The 22,342-nt window shown below is 41.0% G+C and overlaps 1 protein-coding gene across 1 annotated transcript; it reads right to left on the bottom strand.

Annotated features, from left to right (window-relative positions):
• Positions 1–284: 284 nt before the first annotated feature.
• Positions 285–20,100, bottom strand: LOC134755946 (uncharacterized). Its single transcript, XM_063692652.1, has 15 exons — positions 19,649–20,100; positions 19,149–19,405; positions 17,963–18,119; positions 16,575–17,319; positions 15,780–15,975; positions 14,789–14,913; positions 13,687–13,713; positions 11,596–12,187; positions 10,132–10,308; positions 7,460–7,651; positions 6,739–6,927; positions 6,061–6,167; positions 4,989–5,089; positions 4,447–4,663; positions 285–4,100 (listed from the first exon to the last, which is right to left on the bottom strand). The coding sequence occupies exons 1-15, from the start codon at positions 19,782–19,784 to the stop codon at positions 3,926–3,928; spliced, it is 3,393 nt and encodes a 1,130-aa protein (XP_063548722.1). The 5' UTR covers positions 19,785–20,100; the 3' UTR covers positions 285–3,925.
• Between the last annotated feature and the right edge of the window lie 2,242 nt (positions 20,101–22,342).

Here is a 22,342-nt window from a genome sequence, read left to right as displayed (position 1 = left end):
TACTGATGTTTATTTAATTGTCAGTATCTTAAAAACTAAAATCTTATTATTCCAGTTCGTAACTAAATGTTAGTTTCAAATACGGATAACGACTAAAACTTGTTCAGGGGAAGAAGAGGTGGAACTGAACTATTATTTTACATATTTGTTATATAACTCCAAGTAATGTAGCCACATTCATGCAATTAGGTAGGTTAATTCAAACATCTAAAAAAAATTTAAAAAATCGAATTGGTAGGTACCTCTAGTTACCATGCAGTGAACATTTAAATAAGTAGTAAATCTTTAATCTGAAATAATTTATTACAGGACATGCATACAACAAGATAATAACAAGATTAAATTTAGTAACACTTTAAGTTCCCATCAACAAATAACACATAAATAACTAAACAGCACATTACGACAGCGAGATGACTAATGTGTGACATTGTGATATTAATAATTAATAATAAAAAATCAATTAATTTATTCAAATTATCTCGAAGTGACTCTGGGCCTTAGTTCTGCCTTACTATAAACAGGGGTGCGAAACTCTTCCTTTCGGGTATTCTCGGCTCCGTTAGCCTCAGCATTGCTCCGAGCAATTATTAGAGTTGACACGACGTCCGTTTGCGTTTACGACACAGATAACTTGAATTTTGACAGCCCTAAATAGCCGAAATAGATAGTACCATACATAAGAAAGGGACAGCATGATTCGTCCCTGAACTGCTGTCAAACTTCGGTTCTGTAGGAAGTTCCTTTCTGTACGGTAGTACTATTACTTATTCTGTGTTATAAAGTAGATAAAAACTGGAACACATTTGCATAACATTTATTTAATTTGGTCTATACACTCTCTTTATACTTAAACAGCGAAAATATATTATTTCGAAATAATGTTTAAGTCTAAATAATTAAATATTCAATTGTATAACGGTAAAAAATCAGGTATGCGAAGTATTTAATTAACAGTTTAGGCACATTTCTCCATTTGATGAATGAACAAATTAACAAAGCGACGATTGTCTCTTAATTTACACCTAACTGTATATTCGTACTTACATTTACTGGAGAACAACGTCAACAACAATTGAAATCATGTTATGAGTAGAGATTATAGGTACGTAGTCAAGTATCTATAGCTATAACTATGCTACTTATTTGCTATTCAATAAATAAATCACAATATACTTGGTGTTACATTTAGTAACTAACACTGATGGACAACAGACTCAAGTGCGTTGTCGTTACATAGGATATCACTGTAGTGTCGTAGCTAGGCGTGAGTAGTGGCCTGAGATTTGAAATCTCTGTCTATCTCAAGTACTATATTAAATCACCGTCCCCAAAATAACGGTGTTATAATCCCAGCAGAGATAACACAGGAGCCACTAATATACTAAAACCGTTAGTATCGTATGACTCTAGGCATCTATTTTGAGATCAAAACGAGTCTCGCTGATGAGACTCTCTGGTCTAGATTACGTTACGCGAATGTCACTACAACGCCTGACTAACGCATACATTGTTTTGTGATGGGTGATGGCTTTACTTTCTAAAGTTACTAGATTTATATCAAGATAAGGCTTGATTTCCTCCTACGCTGACATCGGTCACTGACGTCGGTCGAGCGTTCGTACGTAACGTATGTTCTATGGGCCCCCGCACAACGACGCTGACGTCCGCGGCAGATTATTCTTCCGACGGTACGCTCGACCGACGTCAGCGACTGACTTCAGCGTAGGAGGAAATCGGGCCTAAGTCTGCAACGATTTTGATAGCACACGCAGTGCAAGTGTTATTTCAAACGTCAAACTTCTATGAAATTATGACGTATAATTAATACTTGCACTGCGTGTGTTATCAAAATCGTTGCAGACTTATCTTGGTCTAACTCTAATGGTTCAGTTTTGAACTAAACTCAACCTACTTACGGCACCGGTGGTTCTGTAACCTGAAACGCAATTATGAACTTCAGGTTAGTATAACGCGAAATTATCACAACCACGAATATTGCCATTCTCCCGTAAAAAGCACTTTCGACGACTATTAGTGTGACTTTACAAAACACAAACGGCAAATGTACACTGGTTTACCCTCACCCATTAACATCATTAGGTACTTATCCATTCTATATTAATTATAAAACAATGAATAATCCATTTATTAAATACGTAAACATTTATATTTAACACTGGCATTTATTCAATTAACATATGTGCCATTTTTAACCAAAAGGGTCAGCTTCAATTAGAAATCAACCTTATCGACAAGCGACAATGTGATACCTTTTGGTTGAAAACGTCACATATTTTACTTATGAACGTCACACTCTTCAATACAGATCGTGCATGTTGTTTGAATGAACACTGGATTGACTTAAATATATTATTATTTATATCGATATATACATTCTATTGCACTGAGATTACACCTCCATGAAACTTATATTAATTGACCGTCATTCTTTAAAATCCCATAATTTTAAAGGTATAGATGATTACAAGAACAAGTCGAAATTCTAAAATACAACAGGACTCCAATATTTAATTTACCTAGATGATATTAACAAGTTTGGGAACAAATCAAATTATTTTATTAAATATTTTGATTTGTGTTTTTTAAAGTAGTCACACTACTATATATAAATTAAAAACTGTAATAGATGTCATATATTAAAGAAAAAGTGACGAAGCCCTCCAGTGGTTTTTCTTTAATATATGACATCTATTACAGTTTTTAGATGATATTAGATATAGTAGAAATGGCAGTGTTACGGCTGTTCTATCTAGTCATGCCGCGTATTTACATGATTATGATGATCGTTAAATTACATTCGAGTATTTTATTATTTAAAGCACTAAAACTAAATAGTGTAGCTTTTGACATAAACTTATGATTCTACCACCGACCACAATCAATGGAACAAATGCTGTGCGCTAGCGTTGCTTCATACCTGCTACCCTTTGCTTCACCAGGCTTTCCTTATTAACAATTCCTTGCATTTTACCAGTCACTTTGTAGCTTTAATTCCTTATACTTATTCGATATCCCGAGCATAATCAACTTTTGTTCCCACTCCTTTCTTTATATTTCAAGTTACTTTTACGCGCAGAATCGGGCCAAAATATTTTTGAAGCAAGGCGTACTGGATGACACCTCTCTTCTACGAAATACGGTATTTTTGATCGTCCATCTATTAGATTATGAATAGCTCACAGCCGCGGGGCCACGAGGCCGGTCATGAGGTCGAAGGTGTTGCCGTCGGGCGCCACGGTGACGTCACCGGCGACCGTCAGCACGCGCGGACAGCCCGCCTCGTCCACGCCCACCACCGTGCCGGCGACCGGGGACGATAGCTCACAGCGGAGGGGCCACGAGGCCGGTCATGAGGTCGAAGGTGTTGCCGTCGGGCGCCACGGTGACGTCACCGGCGACCGTCAGCACGCGCAGCCAGCCCGCCTCGTCCACGCCCACCACCGTGCCGGCGACCGGGGACGATAGCTCACAGCGGAGGGGCCACGAGGCCGGTCATGAGGTCGAAGGTGTTGCCGTCGGGCGCCACGGTGACGTCACCGGCGACCGTCAGCACGCGCAGCCAGCCCGCCTCGTCCACGCCCACCACCGTGCCGGCGACCGGGGACGATAGCTCACAGCCGCGGGGCCACGAGGCCGGTCATGAGGTCGAAGGTGTTGCCGTCGGGCGCCACGGTGACGTCACCGGCGACCGTCAGCACGCGCAGCCAGCCCGCCTCGTCCACGCCCACCACCGTGCCGGCGACCGGGGACGATAGCTCACAGCCGAGGGGCCACGAGGCCGGTCATGAGGTCGAAGGTGTTGCCGTCGGGCGCCACGGTGACGTCACCGGCGACCGTCAGCACGCGCAGCCAGCCCGCCTCGTCCACGCCCACCACCGTGCCGGCGACCGGGGACGATAGCTCACAGCCGAGGGGCCACGAGGCCGGTCATGAGGTCGAAGGTGTTGCCGTCGGGCGCCACGGTGACGTCACCGGCGACCGTCAGCACGCGCAGCCAGCCCGCCTCGTCCACGCCCACCACCGTGCCGGCGACCGGGGAAGACTCTCCTTCGCGACGGACCTGAATCTTCTCATTGCTGAAACAAGGCACGCATGTAAGTCCCAAGGGCAACAAACTCACTAAATAGGTCACTAATATCGACCACGAACACGTCGAAAGCGTGTTTTGAGCAGCGGTGTGGCGAGCATGCGATAAAAACGGTACGCATACGGCACGTTACTGCGATACCGTTTTAAGCAGTGGTATGGTATCGATTCAATTAGTTACGTTGTGTAGTTGATAGCGGTAAGTGACACGATGCCGTCGTCAGATTCCGATACACTACATTAATCCGATGCCAATGGTGAACAGTACCTCACCACTCTCACCAGGAACTTGACTTTTACAGCGTGTTGTTGTTATAGTGCTTCTTAACCACTTACTCGTGCAGCCAGTACTGGTAGTACTGCTCTCGGAAGGCATCCACGCCGCCGTCCGAGTCGATATATTCCAGTATCCTTTCCAACTGTGAGCAGTATCGCGCCAGGAACTTCTCTATCGTCATTGGAGCTAGGGTGGTGCCGTGTTGCTTGTTGTGTTGCTCGATTATTTGGTTCACGCATGTTGTTGGGACTATATTGGAGATATTGACGCCGGTGCCTGAGGAATACATAAATATCTATTACTACTGATGCCAACTGAAATTTTGGACGAATAATTTTAGTCGAATAGTTGCTGGACATGCTTCAATCCGTTTCGAGGAACTTTTACCAGAGCAACATCTGCAGCGAGTGCCCGACGTGTACACAGAATACATAAGTTACCCGTTTTAATTCGTTTTTACATCTTATCAGCCAAACGTGTTAATAGAAATGATTTAACGGGCTGATAATAATAAGTAGAGAAAAACAATATAAGGAAATGATATCTTCTAAATATAAAATTGCCAAATGTGTACTAATGTTAAAAATTATAGCGTACGTACCAATGTTACAGACAACGTTGTCTCCGGTGACGTTGGCGGTGGTGGTGGTGCCGCCGATCTTCACCTCGCGCCCGTAGTAGATGTCGTTCGGCCATTTTATTCTGTTAACATCAAAATATATAAGTATTATATGAAATCTAGTGAACTTTGTTTGTCATAAATTTTACTATTATTAAGAAAGCATAACTGAGATCTATGGTCCGTAGCCGGTGTTTTGCCTTTTCGCCTGAACTGCGAACAAACGGCGCGCGAAGTGAGCGTGCCGCGGTAGCGGCCGGCGAACGCCAGAACCGACTTTTGCATCGAACGATGTAAAATTACGAAAATAAACTTTTTATGTTTCGTATTAGACTTACGAAGTCATTCTGCTACCTAAAACATTGCGTTTTAAATAGGGTACTTTTAAGTTGTTGTCCAAACATACAGCTAACTGTTAGGTTAGGAAATAATACAAATTAATCAAATTATTGTATTGAGTTGCCACTTGATCATTCGGCGAAATGAAATTATACGAATAATTGGCTGCGAAATGATATTCGGCAAAATAATTTTCGGCAATGATTTTGACTATTTAGAGAACCTCCGAAGCCTTGTACCATCAGCCGTAAAAGTGCATGGCGAATTTATCAATGAATTCATTCATAATATCTTCATGCAATTTCGCAGCTCACTGTACATGTAACGCATAATATGTATGTACAAGGTAAGTACTTAGATTGTCGCAAATAGTAACACGCAGTTTTACTGCTAAAAGTTAAATTAAAGAGTACTCTTCTCAATAGAGATCACGCGAGAGTGTGCCTGGGTACTAGGTACCTTATGTCGAGGTGCTCGTAGGCGGGCAGCGCGCGGACGGCGCGCACGGCGGCCAGCGCGGCCGCGTGCTGCACCAGCGGGAGCGTCGGCGATATCTTGCGCCATACCTGTACATAGTGCCTAGGTACCTTATGTCGAGGTGCTCGTAGGCGGGCAGCGCGCGGACGGCGCGCACGGCGGCCAGCGCGGCCGCGTGCTGCACCAGCGGGAGCGTCGGCGATATCTTGCGCCATACCTGTACATAGTGCCTAGGTACCTTATGTCGAGGTGCTCGTAGGCGGGCAGCGCGCGGACGGCGCGCACGGCGGCCAGCGCGGCCGCGTGCTGCACCAGCGGGAGCGTCGGCGATATCTTGCGCCATACCTGTACATATACATTATAAAAATAAAAGTATATGCACGCAGCTTTTATTGATGTCTTATGAAATTCTTTAGACGCATATAATATTTCGTCTCTCATCTGCCTGCATTTTAGCAGTGATTCTGGCAAAGGAATGCACAGAAGGTTCAGCATTGTTTGTTCACCCAACACGGAGAACCTGGAGTTGACGCCGCAGCCTTTGCCCGCCTCCTCCCGGCGCGCTAAAGCTGTCACGGCTTCACGCCGTAATTGAGGCCCACCGAGACTAGTAAAAGATAAACCTTAAAAGGATCACTAATTGTTCTCCAACCTGTAGCGACATCGAAGCCTGGCCCTGTGAGTACCGGCGTGCCACGGCGTGTGTCATTGGAGGCCCACGCTTGCCGAGTAAACGAAGTTCTTCAATAGGCTCAGTAATGCTTGACCAACCTGCGATAGAAGCTTGTCCGGGCACAGAGATCCAGGCGTGGCGTCGGCCAAAGGTCTGTCGGCTCGTCACCGCCGCAACGCCGTGTGTCAATGGAGGCCCACTCTTGCCGAGTAAATCCAATAGGTTCAGTAATGTTGGTCCAACCTGTAGCGAGATACAAGCTTGTCCGGGCACAGTGATCCAGGCGTTGCCGCCGCGGCCGCGGCCGAGCGTCTGCCGGCGCGCCACGGCCGCCACGCCGTGCGCCAGTGGGGGCCCGCCTGTCACGGCGTTCGTGGTCGTTAGCATGTCCGCGTAGATCACTAGACGCCCCAACTCTTTCGATGTTAGGTTCTGGAAAGGATTATAAAAATTCACTTTTACACTACCCACGATCTTAAGTTACTCAAAGGCGCATTTCATATAATAGGGCAAAGCGCAATTTTATTAATTTAGGCGCCAACTGTGGGAGCAAGTCTAAATATGATTACCAAACGTAGACCTTACGATCGTTGACCAAAAAAATGACCGAAGAAAACGCCGATCACGCTTTCACGTAAATTATCACTCGTTGAAGTTGACGGCTGGTTCTCAGAAAAGCGGTACACTATAATCGACTGTGATTAACCCTTAGTAATCCGCTGTAGCCGCGCGCGTCAGTTGACGTCTTTGGCGGTCCAAGGGTGAATGACAGAAAGGAGGCATTTCTTTACTAGGTCTCGTACTAGTTGAAATACAAATAGGCGCTCTTTACATTGAATGCGGATCCGCAACGCCGCTCCTTTGTGCGATCGATCGGGATCGATGTGCATAGCGCTGTGTCGCTCACCCCCGAGCGAGAGCGGTGTGCGATCCCGCATCAGTATGATAATCGCGGTAGACTCACGTCGAAGTATTCAACGGTGGAGAAGTGGTCGGGGCACTCGTAGACGTGCACGGGCAGGAAGTCGGCGGCGGGCGCGCGCGCCTCCTTGTCGCCGCGCAGGCACCACTGCAGCGCCAGCCCGGGCAGCGCCTGCAGCCGTCCCCCGTCCGCCGCGCCGCCCGAGCACCAGCCCTCCACCAGCGCCAGCTTTTGCTACACCACACACGAATGTATCAGCCGGCCGTTACATGTTCATCACCCTCCTTGTCGCCGTAGACGTACGACATTATATTTCCTGGGCTATCTGACAAACAGTGCTGCCGCCGAGCAAGTGTTTTTCATACGTTTAAGACTGCGTCACAGTGCAGCGAGGTGCGATGAAAACTCGTCGGGCGCTTGGACGCAGCGCTCCATTTTCATCGCGCCCTGCTCATGAACAACCTGTGGATGTATTGCCCACGATCTCTGACGACTAAGAATACAATGAAAGAGCGACAGTTCTTCGTATTTGGCGACTGCACTTTTTGGTAGATGCATTGTCTAGTTGTCTACGGCGACTTTTGGACGTTTTTCAGCAAATAACGCAAAATGAGACTTTTTGAGAAAAACCACGCAACGAAACGTTATGACGACTACTTTTAATTACGTTGCGTTCAGCTCGTCTCATCATATGAGTGACAGTTATGGGAAAATTAGGCCTATCTTGACTTTTATACAAATATTACGTACAACGGAAAGTGGCTCTTTCGAATATTTTTAGACTGCGAAATATTTTTACAGTGATTTTACACAGATTTTGGAATAAAACATACGGTCTACTGTAGTGACAGTCTGTAAACATTCGATGTTTTCTGTGGCTCAATATATAGCTTTCTAATTCTGGCAATCTTAAAAACTCATTCATCACATTCATGCGAATTAGTAAGAATAAATTTTAGCTGTTTATACTCGGTGATGAATTATAAAAAATACCGATGTTAATTTTTGACGTTTAGAAAAATTTATAAGTAAGTACTTACAGCCAAGAAAAAATACGAATTTGGACAAATGGTGCAAAAGTTAGTTATTATAAAAATTACTTAGTTGACTTTAAACAATCGTGCTTAGCGAAAATATCGGCCCTTACCTTATGTAAGCGTAAAGCGAGAAATAATCGTGCAAAGTAGACTTTAATTCATTATGATAATTTAATTACCAATTGTATAAAAAAAACAAATAACCGTTAAACTACGTGTAATCTAAGCGATATAAAGCATAATATATACAATCACCTGGGATTTTGAGAACAATTGTATTGTATCACTAGATTATAATATAATTTATTAAACTTTGGGTCGTAAGTGAAAATTCGGGCTGAAATAAGTGGATATTACTTTGTTATAAAGAATATACCTAAGAAAAGTTGATTCTTCATTCATTACGTTAGCGTGACGTGAACGACTGTAATAACGTTCGGTTTATAGTAACTTACATTAAAATATAGGTACCTAATATAGTCATTTTAATTAGTTGTATTGTTGTGTGCAGTGCACGACGAACAACCGCCGCGGACACTCGTGCCTGAGGATGGATTCCCAAAGAATCCGAAACATGTCGCCAAAAGCGACTAAAAATAATAGTGAGTAAAAACCGTACTGATAAATATTTAGTTATATTGTTCGTTAAGATTATAGTGAATCGAGTCTCAAAATCCCGGTGACACAGCAACCAATGAGCAAACGTGTACGCGTCTCACCGGCCATCACACCGTCACGTGGCCGGGGCCCGTGCTGGTCGACGCAGGCCACGACCCCTAACGGACAACCCATTATACACTTAAAGGCTATTGTCAAAAGATACAATTTTGAATGTGTTTCATCGAAGTTCTGGAAGAGTCTAGTCAGTTTTATTACACGCCGAGCGCTTCCAGCTCTCCTACAGTTTGTGTGAATGTGTGTGTCGTAGTTTTGCGTACATTTTGGTGCGATGATCAGATAATTTCAGTAGCCTCGTTGGTCATATCCTACTGAAGAAAATTAGAACATTGACGTTTAGCTTTAAAGTCTTTCGTACACTCTAAATGAAGACCAGATTCTAGAAATATTTGTGCGTGTATAAATTATATTTATAGACGTAGCTTACTAATTGGGAGACAAGTCATTTTAAGTTATTCGGTCGGTTCGGTTGCATACAAAGCTTGTACTATATAGTGTAAGGTGTGTAACTTAAATCATTACTTGATTCTTAATACAAAGGCTGCATTATTGTGTAACATCCTGACAGACAAAACATTAAGCAAAGTATTATTGATAGTCACCACTGGCGTTCTAATTATATCACAATATTCATTTTGTTTCAAATGATCGTGTAAATAAATAAATGACGGTGTATCTAGAAAGCATAATAAACATACATATTACATATAGTCGTACATATATTGAAATAGTATTGCATTTTATCTCAATCCAAGAATCAATCTAAATCATAATGCAAGTATAATGTTACCTACTCATTCTGTATGTACTTATACACAAAGATGGTTATATTTTATGCAAAAAATTCATTCAACATTATAAATCAAAATTAAAGTTACTAGAAACTAAAGATAAAGTTTTCGCTTTAAATACAACCGTCTTCGTTCAGCAATCACTACTATAATGGCGATGCAATAGATAAACGTAACATGATAATGTTTAAGTGTAAAGTGGTCTTACCACGTGGTTCCCAAGGAAGAACCCCCGGCTGTAGTCGGGCTGCGTGATCTCGCGCGGCTCCCGCACGTGAAGGTTGAGGATGTCGCCGAGGATCTTGTGGATGATCTCCAGGCGAGCCTCGTTGCTTTTCACGCCTTCGTCGGCGAGGTAGTCGCAGGGGTCGGCTTCCAGGTGTATCTAGATTAGGAAGGAACATTTGGTATGAGGCTGAAGATTGAAATAGTACAGCTGGTTCAGCTGGATCTATGCATAAGTACTTCGTGTCGCGCGTGAATACCGGAGAAGTGAAATGAATCCCCGCTTGACCCTATACCCCTTTCCAAATGTCCTAATAAGGTGTTAATGAAATGTTGTGAATACAAATAAGAACAAATTAAATTACTTGCTATGAAAACTACTATTGCTATTGCTGTGCTGGTGTCCAGGCCTTCCTAAGGCTCGACCGGGCGTTATTGGTTAGGTTAAATTTTAAGTAATAATTATGATTTAATTAATTAATTTAATTTTAATGTTAATCTTAATTTGAATTATAATTTTATTATTTAATGTAATCCTAAGTTGGTCGAAATAAATGAATTTATTTATTTATTTATGAATATTTTAACTAACTAACTATCGCGGTAAAAGACAATAAAATATTTTTCAACACACTTGCTCAAAACGACGTTTTTATTCCACCGATTTTTGGCTCATAATCCTAGATATTAAACACGCGTGCTCTTTCAGTGTATTATTCCACTCGTGCTTTTTCATTATATTATCCGACTGAGTACTAAGGTAACTGATTGCTATTGATATGCATGGAAAGGGAGCTTTCTTTAATTGGTCGGACTGGCGGGCACCGGCGCCCGACCGCCTGCGCGGTGCGCGGCCCGCGGCCGGGGCGAGGGGCGGCCGGCAGTATGACAGATGCAACACACAATACTAAATGTTTTATCTATTAAAATTTGATTAATATGAGTATTTTTTTTTTCTCGCAAATGTGTTGAAAAACGTCATATGAAACGCGTGTGCATTGGTCATTACACACATCGGCTTTCTTATTGCGCGCTCGCTTACAGTTCGCGCGCATAATATCGCCTCCTGTGTAATGACCAACTTAGCACACTTGTATCATAATGTACTATTAATTTGTGTTCTTCAAGTAGACACACTACTGTTAAACTATAAACCAAAATAAATATCGTATACAAAGAAAAAAATGACCAATACCTCCAGTGTCCAGAGCTGGAATCGAACCACTCTGCTCAGCTCTGGACACTGGAGGCTTTGGTAATTTTTTCCTTCGTATATGATATTTATTACGGTAAATACACAAGTATTTTATAGTCTGTTTATGATGCGGAAGTGTCTCATTGCACAAGTATTTCATTTCGTGCAGTCAGAGTAGTACGATTATATTAGGAACAACGTGGAGATTTCTCATAACAATTGACTTGAATAACTGAGTATGAGCTCCTGCACCTGTGAGAATATGGCGACGCCGCTGTTGGTGAGGTCGGTGGCCTGCAGCAGCGACGGCGTGCGCCACGTCTCCTCGGACGCCAGCACCTGGATGTCCAGCTCGTGGCCCAGGTGTCCCGTGTACCGGACGGTGTACAACATGAAGTACTGCACCTGTGAGAATATGGCGACGCCACTGTTGGTGAGGTCGGTGGCCTGCAGCAGCGACGGCGTGCGCCACGTCTCCTCGGACGTCAGCACCTGGATGTCCAGCTCGTGGCCCAGGTGTCCCGTGTACCGGACGGTGTACAACATGAAGTACTGCACCTGTGAGAATATGGCGACGCCACTGTTGGTGAAGTCGGTGGCCTGCAGCAGCGACGGCGTGCGCCACGTCTCCTCGGACGTCAGCACCTGGATGTCCAGCTCGTGGCCCAGGTGTCCCGTGTACCGGACGGTGTACAACATGAAGTACTGCACCTGTGAGAATATGGCGACGCCGCTGTTGGTGAGGTCGGTGGCCTGCAGCAGCGACGGCGTGCGCCACGTCTCCTCGGACGCCAGCACCTGGATGTCCAGCTCGTGGCCCGGGTGCCCCGTGTATTTGGACGGTCTACAAAATTCAACGAGTATTTCTACATCTGCATAACAAAGGTTTACTTTCTAGCAATATTACTTTTCCTCTACTTAAACTGAATTATGAATAGAAATGTAGGAATACATTTTCCTTTTTAACTATTATGTGTCCAGTGTCATGAAATTTTAAAAATAAGTGTAATTATTATAGCCTCATTTTTGAAAAGCAAAGACAAAATCGAAAATTCAAGCAGCCATGACTAAATATGTATGATATGTATCAATGTTCTTTTCTGTATTACGGAGGAGGGTTTTTTTTGTAGGGAAGGGTTTATTTACAAAGAAGGCAATGGGTATGTATGTAGTGAATCAAAGTAATAAACCAATCAAATCGTGCTTAGGGCTTTTTGTATGTAATGTTAATAGATATAAGCGTGCAAAATGCTTTCTGAATAAAGCATGCAACCAGGGACCGGACAACCCTTTCCGCGATAAAACCCTTTCAATGGGCGACACTTAAACACGGCTAACACATTGAAAGACTTTCCCTTTTGAACTGCAAGCCCATTCATACCCTTACCTTTGACTAACCCTTACCGAAAAGCTAACCAAAAATAAGGCTAGCTCTTAATAAGGGTTACCCTTATCTTTAAGCGCTTTTTATAAAGGTTTCCCTTTGCGTGAAAGAGACAGGATTAGTATATATCTACGGTAGTGTATGAAAAGGAAAGAAAATACGTGCCTAGTCAAAGAACGCCGCCGTCGCCGCCGACGATCGCTCGGATTCGAAGTAATGTGTGCTTTATGAACAAGGTAGACGACTTAAATTAGCACGCTTATATGCTAAAAGGGAAGCCCTTTATAAAGCTAACCCTTATAAGCAATATGCAAGGTGTTGGTGAGCGGATGATAAGGGTTTTGTAAGGGTATTTGGGCTACCGATTACTCAAATGTGGTAGCTTTATATAAGGGTTTTTAAAACCAAAACAAAGGGTTTCGTCTGGCAAAGGGTATGGTGAGTTAAGCCTTATGCAATACCCTTATAAAACCCCGATAAGGGATAGCGGGCCGGTCCCTGCATGCAACATACGACCATGACATTCCCAAATCAAAAGGTCTTAAATAACGGGGTCAAAGAATTACCTTAAAAGCTATAATACAGCCGGGTATAGATGTGGTTGTAAATTGGCAGGCATGACGGTTAGAGTGTACAAGCGATAATCTATTTCGCACCAATTAGAATACGGGTATAAGTTTCATCTACAAAAGTCAAATATATCGTTACAGTTCGATTTTACGTCGTATCTTCAGTATAATAGCGTTTAATTTTCAATGACAAAAATTTATAAGTTTTCAAATCTGGAGTGTCAATAAGGCTTCGCTTGCAACCATATTGTAATTAAGTTAATTACAAGATAATTAAAAAATGAGATGCTTTGTCGAACATAGCTTTTAAGTGAGCTTCAAAACACTACAAGCAAAATATTACATTATAAACTATATCATGTAAGATGCTAATATGTACAATTTGCGTACCCATATATATTAGCTTCCTGACTTGCTCTGCAAAACGCATATTAATGTATTACCCATAGATAGTACACGTATTAAATATACTATTATGGGCATAAAATACAATGTTTATACCTCATAGCAATGAAAGCCGTATTGATAAATTTGATACATTGCTTTGAAAGTGAGGCATTATCGCGTTGGATAGTGAGGTATTTAATAAAATATAAACAAAGAAACGTGACTCTATAAACACTAAACAAACCAGTCTAAGCCATGGGATCAAAGAGTAACATCAAGTCCACAACTTTAATCTTTTACATCTAAAGGGGCCCACTGACTATCAGTCCGCCGAACGATATCGGCCTGTCAGTTGTTCGGAACTGTCAAATTTTTGTTCTAACTGACAGGCCGATGACTTCCGGTTCGAGCGCCATCTTGATAGTTAGCATCGTGATTAATTACTTTGTTTTTTGCTTATTAATATTGTTTAAAGTGTAATATCGATAGCTTATTATACAGTAAACTAATGTGGTAGTGTGCAGTGAATGGAGAATTAATTTTGAAGCGCGTTTAACCAACATCTTGGAGTCAACGGCCGGTAGTCCACGTGCTTCTTGTAAAGTCTAGCTATCGATTTACAAGAGCTAACAAATCACCGTACACTGTCTTGTACAACCGTACAATTTTTGTCGTTTGTAAACCTCTCAATACCTTGATACTGGCGAAATAGTCCCACTGGGCTGAAGCCATAATTTTAAAAGAAGAAGAAGAAGAAGACAGGCCGATATCGTTCGGCGGACTGATAGTCAGTAGACCCCTTAATAAATGATATTATGAAGAATGCAACCAACCACCAGCAAGTAAAGTTGATATTTCAGGACACCAGAGTGCAAATAAAATGTGCAGGTTTTTTAGATGTCTATATTTTACTTCTTCCAACTGATTTTAATTGTTTAGTTGGCTTAGAAGTTTTAAGAGTCGCGTTTCACATAGTTAATTTTGGTCGCTTGTGAAATGGTTAATTAATATCAATGTAGACATTGCCTGACAAGACAGAAGTTTGTTGCGTAGGTAGGCAAAAAGCTGACGGGAAACATAAACTTCAGTAAACTATGTAACTTACTGCCTGTCGCTTTCCGTAGAAAACTGTTTCTTTGCCGGCGAGGCCTGGTAGCAGAATATGTGGTGCTTCATCTTGACAGACTTCCACTTGTCAAATGTGAATTGTACTACTTCGTTCTCACGAACCTTGAATAATACAATGTAAATATTATTTAAATTATGCATTTATTACAGCTTAGGCGGGACTGGGCACACACAACTACTCATTGGACAATGCTTTGGAAACTTACGGTCGCAGTACTCGCAGTTGGACGACTTTCGAAAGGGCGAGTAAACTTTTTCCATAAGCGAGAGAGACGTTTGTTCAGCGAGGCTGGAGGCTAATAAATAAATAAAAATAAAGTGGGCTAATAAATAAATTAGGAAATAGGAAAAAAAAAATATATTTGGACAATTTTACGCAAATCGACCTAGTCCCAAAGTCCCAAACTAAGCAAAGCTTGTACTAAGGGCTACTAGGCGACGATATACATACTTATATAGATACATATATACTTAGATATTTATGTAGATAACATCTATTACTGAGGAACATGATCAACAAATACATGCCCTTACCGGGATTCGAACCCGGGATCTCCTGATTCGTAAAGTGCATATGATTATAACGTTAAACGTAAGTTCAAAAGTGAAGCTGCTTGCTCTCAATGAACCGAGATGATGTTATGCAATTGTCACCAGATGGTTTGAATGTTCTACGAGTATTTTATAATTAAACCTAATACGTAACATCGACCGAAGCCTGTCGCAAATCCAATCCATGTTAACCGTAAGGCTTCATATTACGTTTGACTTCGTTACGTAAAAGGTAAAAGTAAATGAGCAACTGATTTTTTTAGAATGGAAATAATAGGTACGTTTCCCTCTGCCTCGGCAGTCTTGTACCTATAGTAGGGCAGCACAGAGTGCAGCAGGTAGGAGCACAGCGCCAGCAGCCGGCCGCCATCCAGCAGGTGCGGCATCAGCAGTAGCAACCTACGGTCCCAGCTCACCTCGGCAGTCTTGTAGTAGGGCAGCACGGCGTGCAGCAGGTCTGAGCACAGCGCCAGAAGGCGGCCGCCGTCCAGCAGGTGCGCTAGTAGCAGCGGCGCCGCGCGGCCCACGCAGCCCGCCACCGCCACCAGAGCGCAGCGCCCGCGCCACGCGCCCGTCTCCAGCGCGTCTCGCGTCACAGAGTATATCGTGTACCTGTACCGTAAATTAAAACATTTAGAAAACGGCTCAAAAACTTAATCTCAAGGTTGTGTTTTGAAGCTCTCAGTCCAAGTAGTAGTAATGATAAACTGAAATAGATCCAGCTTCTCCTGCATTTGTGGCACACGCCATATTAACCATGGGCTACCCGAATCACAATATAGTAGATTGTTAACCAAGGGATGAAAGGCACTCATTTCTGCCGAGATAGGTTGGCGCTCGAACGCAGTGAGAGCGCAAATAGTAATATGAGGAAAGTAAAATGCATGTGATTTTTAATAAACATGATTAAGTATAAATTTTTATACTATTTCTCGAGGGTACTTTCAATTAACAATTTAGGTAAAAGCATCGTTATTTATGGAGTGGGGAGTTATCTTAAAAAAATGAAAAAATCTTACTTCGAAAGTTAAATGCTCTAGTGCAGAAACGTATCACTTTCTGCACACTTTTTAGAACACCAATGACCCTCTTTCAGAGCATGAGAAATGAAAAAGAATTAATGTTTAATAACGATGTTCGGAGGTAGGTACAAAAACTTGGGCACAAAATATTTACATTATATTCGTATTATCACTATCAGTATTACTCACCTATCTGCATCCAAAACTTTTCTAAGAGAAGCTTCTAAATTATCTCTAGCAGCTATACTATCTGAATATATCAATATGTTTGGTGATTTAGTATTGACTAATGGACGGGAAGTTTTGGCAGACTTTGGTCTGCCATGAGACGGAGAGCCCTTTGAATCTTCCTTCACTGGACAGCTCTCTATCTGGGGCTGCGACTTCTTAGGCCCAGATGAGCTCACTATCCTTTTATGTGTGGTGACAGACTTGATTTGGCTCGATATGTTGAGTAATGAAGCTGACAGGCAACTTGTACCTTTCTTGAGATCTAATTTGAGACTAGATTTTTTAGGTGTTATATTGTGCTGAATTTCAACTGTTACATTTTCAACAACAATCTCTTCTTGCGGCTTTGCTTTACGTTCTGGAGATTTATTTGGGGTTTTAATTGGTTCAGCCGCAAAAGTGTCTTTTTCGTCATCTTCTGTGAGGGACTTTGTTGTGTTGACACTCACATCTGCTAGAGACACAGTCTTTTTACTGATTGTTGTGGTATCAACCATGTTACTGCTGCCACCATTCATTTCTATAACGGCACTATTACATTCAGACTTAACATCAACTACTTTGGACAGTTTTCTAAGCAGGGCTGCATGCACGGGCCAATGGAATTCCCCAGGTGGGTTTTTTAAACCATGTTGAATGTCGCTTCTGAGACTTCTCATCGAGGCATCAGTAGCTTTATTTGGTTCCCCTGTAAGCTTTACAGCTGGAAAATGTTTAGATACAAATTAAGAAAACATGGTAAAAATCATGTTGAAAATCAGCTCTTTGTGGTGCTAAAGCTCTTTACCTATGTGGTTTTAATCCAGATAAGAGGAAATGTTTTTATTTTACAGTCTTAATAGTTATTTGTTTTACAAGGGGGCAAAGTTGTTGTTTCACCTCTTGTGCTAATATTGATACCTGAGCAAGCAAAAGATCCGAATTCGGTTCGAATAAGGAATCTTGAGCGTTGCAAGGATTTGAAGGCACAAGGGTTAAACAAATTTTGCCACCGAGTAAAACACAAAAATTTTCACCACACCAACACAAGGAAAATACTCGTACTAACTGTAAAAATATTAAACAAAATCAAAGCAAATCTATTCAAAATGATTTTTATTAAATAGTTATCATTCAAAGTCATCAAACATAAGAAAACAACTCAAAATTTGCTTTTCATTAATTTGCCTCACATGTGAATAAAATGCAACTTTCTTATCAGTTTAGAACAATCAAGAGAGCCTTTACCAGCTGGTGTGGTGAAAATATTTTATAATCACATCACTATCATTAGGTAATGTATAGGTAGATATTGTAAGAGCAATTTTATTATCTGTTTAATAAATAAGAGTAAAGTGTAAACTTACTCTGTATCCTTACTACTGGCAGCTTGTGATCAATTAGAAACTCATCACTACCAACAAAGTGAAATCCGGCTGCACTCAGGTTCTCTATGTTTGTTTTAAGCACTATGGCTAAATGAGAGCTGGCTTTCCATGCCACCGGTAAGCCCATAGAGTCCAGCTACAAAAATAAAACAGTGAATTTTAGGCATTTAATAAGAAAATTAGATAATGATTTCAAATTGTTCCACATTATATTGGGTACAGTTAGCAGTAGAAGTACCTAAGTCATAGTATAAACAGGGCAAAGTATGTTATCTTCATACAAACGCACCGCGCGCGACTTGTATGTGTGCGCCATAAGTATCTATGCGCCGCCGCACGCACACTCAAACAAAATCTCGACTGGCGCACTGAGAAACGGGTCGAGATTTTGAGTGGGCGTGCGGCGACGCATAGATACTATGGCGCACACATACAAGTCGCGCGCGGTGCATTGTATGAAGATAACATATACTTTATTGCCCTGTTTATACTATGGCTAAGAGAGGATAGTGTTCAAAATGATTTGCAACTTTATAGAAGGAGAACAAGAACATGTCATATGCAGATCATTTATGTGCTTAGTAAATTTTGTTGCTGACTGTACTGGTGCAACATATTTTATGTTGGTGGCTTAGAATAATATTTCTTGGGTGTGAATTGTACAAGGTGGTGTGAATGACATATGCCACAGTTACCCAGTGGCCTATATTTAAAGTGTCACAATTCACACATTGTTTATCAGTAACAAGGTTGCATGTAGTAAACATGTTTTTTCTTCAAAGATAATATAAATTTGTTTATAATCATATTCTAAATTTACAAGGGTCAGGTCTAGGACACTAGATTGCATTTTTATTCATACAAAAGAAATGTGGTTAATTTGAAATGAGACTCATTGCTGCACAGAATAGAGGAACAGCACCCAGTTGGTTCAAAAGTAGCAATACACATTTTTTTTGCAAATACTAACTGCACACTGCACATCATGTAACATTTATTGTTATGAAAATAAGCATAATACCTGGTAACTGCTCTTAAGCTTCTGAATCAGTAAAATTAGGTTTACATTCTAGGATTACTGCACAGAACTCAGATTTATCATTATTGATATCTGCTTTGGTGTAAATAATCAGTAAGATTAATGTTAACTATAATGTATATTTACCGTTATTAAATGATTTGCACTTAAATCATGGGGCTCCATTTCACACTCCAATAACACTTCAACATCAAATTCAATGACAGAAGGCTGCTCCTCGGAGCCTAGTGGCAGGCCTCCCGCACATGTCACCCAGTCACTGATCTCAATACACTGAGCCGGCTTCATACTGCATATCCTGGTCGCATTTGTGTAATCTAGCAAGTCACATAGGTATGCATTCTTTGGATTTGTGCATAGCTTGGAACTTAAAGTAGGGGTTTCTGCAAGAAAGTTAAATTTTAACATTACATTTCTATTATGTGAGCACAGCTCAATACTAGAAGTTGCAAACGCAGGTCATGCTAAGCAGTTAAATAAAAAAGGTCTCACCCAAGAAATGTACTGATGTACAAAATGGTTTTGCAATAAATAATAAAAACAGCTAATTAATAAAAGTAATAACAACGTTGGGTAGGGGCTTTGATTGTACAAACTTGGGAGACACATAAGTAAAATATATTCACCTGCAGCATTTTCTGGCACTTTGCAAAACGCAACACTTGTATTCCCGCTAAGGAACTCCAGGAGCCGTGCTCGGAACGATCTGATGCGCCAACTCTTTATAAAGGTCATTGCTATATAAATCGGTGTGAACAACATGATTACCACCTGCACGGCACCTCAACACTATCAACACAAGTTTCCCAACATCTATATGCCTTTACTAAAGCCAATTTTAATAAAAAACTACGGCGAAATTGGGTTATCGATTCTAAAGTCCATCGATGAAACACAATGTTTATATTGTATTATTTAATACGAAAACTTAAAGAACAACATCAAAATTTTGGTAACTGATAGAATGATTAGTGCATTGCCAAAAGGCAATGGTGTTTAATGCGACTTATTTGATTAAAATGTAGTATTTAATTATTATCTTTAAAATTCAATAGGCATTTCCATTTCGTGCAATGCAAGTCGCGAAAGAAAGACGTATTCCATTCTACGCTATGCGTTTCACTTAAAAATTGTATAATTAAGCCAATTGTATTAGAGCTGAAACATCACCCTTAAAAATAATATTTTATACAATTATTTTATTAAATTTACAGAAAAAATTGTGATAGATCAAGTTAAGACAGAAAATCTAGCACGTTCATGAGCACGTTCATAAACAAAAAGACATACTTGGTCATACCGTAGAATGGAACGCTACGAATAGGATAGGCATGGGCTAGGCCAGGCAAATGTCAAAATCATTCCGAGTGCGTTCAGATATTACCACATTTACGGCACTAGGACTGTATTTAATATTATACCTATAATATATTACTATAGTTGGTCAAACCAGATTGGCAGTGGCAAAAAAATCATGTTTGTTGTATGGGAGCCCCCTAAATATTTATTTTATTCTGTTTTTAGTATTTGCTGTTATAGCGGCAACAGAAATACATCATTTGTGAAAATTTCAACTGTCTAGCTATCACGGTTCATGAGATACAGACTGGTGTGACAGACGGACAGACAGACAGCGGAGTCTTAGTAATAGGGTCCCGTTTTTATCCTTTGGGTACGGAACCATAAAAACTGATTTGACTAAGTCAAGTACTCTATTAGTTGACGTAGGTATTGTAGGTAAAATAAGCTACAGAGATAACTGACTCCCTGCAAACAAGTTCCTATGGAAGGGAGGCAAGTTATTTCAGCTTACTGTACCTATCGGAAATAGCTTCGGTGACGTCTTTAGAGCCCAATATATACCGAGAAAAGAGATACAACTAGCACAAGTCGATAACAATAAACAGCGAAGTGATTTTAATACATAACATCAACATAGGACCCTCTGCACCAAACCGTCTAAGATATTCGTAGTTTGATAAAATTGGGTTGACCTGACCGTCCTTGTACTTATCTCGTATTAAGTATAGGTATACTTACACATAGGTAGTTACAATCTTCTCCACAAGTAATTTCCACGAGTAGGGCCGTGAGCAAAATAGTTGTTTGCTTATTCAACGCGTGATAACGACTTGTTAAAAGTATTTCATAATTATCATTATTTGATTTGTTTACCACCCTTAAACATTGTGTCTGTTCATACATTAGCCACTCGGTCTAGCGATTCGGAAACCCATTAGGAGCTTGCCTACGGGCTACGAGCACGAAATCACGTAGGCAGGTAGTCCGAATATCTATTATCTCATTACGCTCTATTTTAGATAAGTATTAACTACCTAACTTTCTGTCCGCAGGCGTGTCCTGAGGAACTGCAACATTTTGCAACGAGCCACGCTACACGAGCGGGGTGCAACGCATATATATGTCAACATTAGTTATTTGTGCAAGTGTGCAACAAGAGAGGAAAGTTGGTTTTTCTTGCGAGTGTTTATTTTGAGTCCCGAGAAAGCGAAAGATTGTATAATTCAATCACGAGCGAAGCGAGTGATTCTAAGTTAGAATCTTGAGCGTAACGAGGGACTCAAAAACACGAGATGTAAAATAACTTTGCTCTCGTGTTGCACACATAATTTATCACCTGAGTAGTGAAAACATATTAAAGGTTAAAATGTATTACGAATTACACAGAATAATACAGAAAAAAAAATGAAGTGGCAGTTTATGGCCTTCACTAAATTAAAAAGCTACTTTGTTTCACTCCCTGGAGTGAGGAAAGTTGTACTTTCTTACGACACCACATCTCTCTCTCTTCTTAGTGACGAAAGTAGGCTTGTTCGAGCTGCTGAGGTGAAAAATATAATATAGCGTGCAGCCTTATGTATTTTTTCTTAGTCTATCGCTATATGTATATAGTTGTTCATCTATTTCACTCTACCTGCACTAATTACTCAAATTAGAGAGTAAGGTGGTCTTGTGTCTCTTACGGTGAGCTGTACTAGATTAATTAATTATAATACTCTAGCCTTCTGCCCGCGACTTCGTCTGCGTAGGATGATGATGATGATTGATAAAAACTATCCTACTAGTCTAAGATACACATTGCAAATAGGTTGCCTGGTTAAATTGCGTACGGACAGAAAAAACTTTTTTTTTACATTTTTTGTTTTATGAATCGTATTATTATATCAAATGAAAGCTTATTTTATATATATTCTAACGGTAATAGGTTGCCTTATTAAAAAGTTGGTCCATTCCATGGTTGCCTTGATTTTAGATAAAAAGCGGTTAGTCTAATCTAAGTTAAGGCGGTTCCCTGAGCC

Source organism: Cydia strobilella, chromosome 1 (assembly GCF_947568885.1).
Source record: "Cydia strobilella chromosome 1, ilCydStro3.1, whole genome shotgun sequence".
Classification (NCBI taxonomy): Eukaryota; Metazoa; Arthropoda; class Insecta; order Lepidoptera; family Tortricidae; genus Cydia; species Cydia strobilella.
Note: the sequence above shows the minus strand (reverse complement) of the source record. Positions and strands in the feature narration are given on the sequence as shown.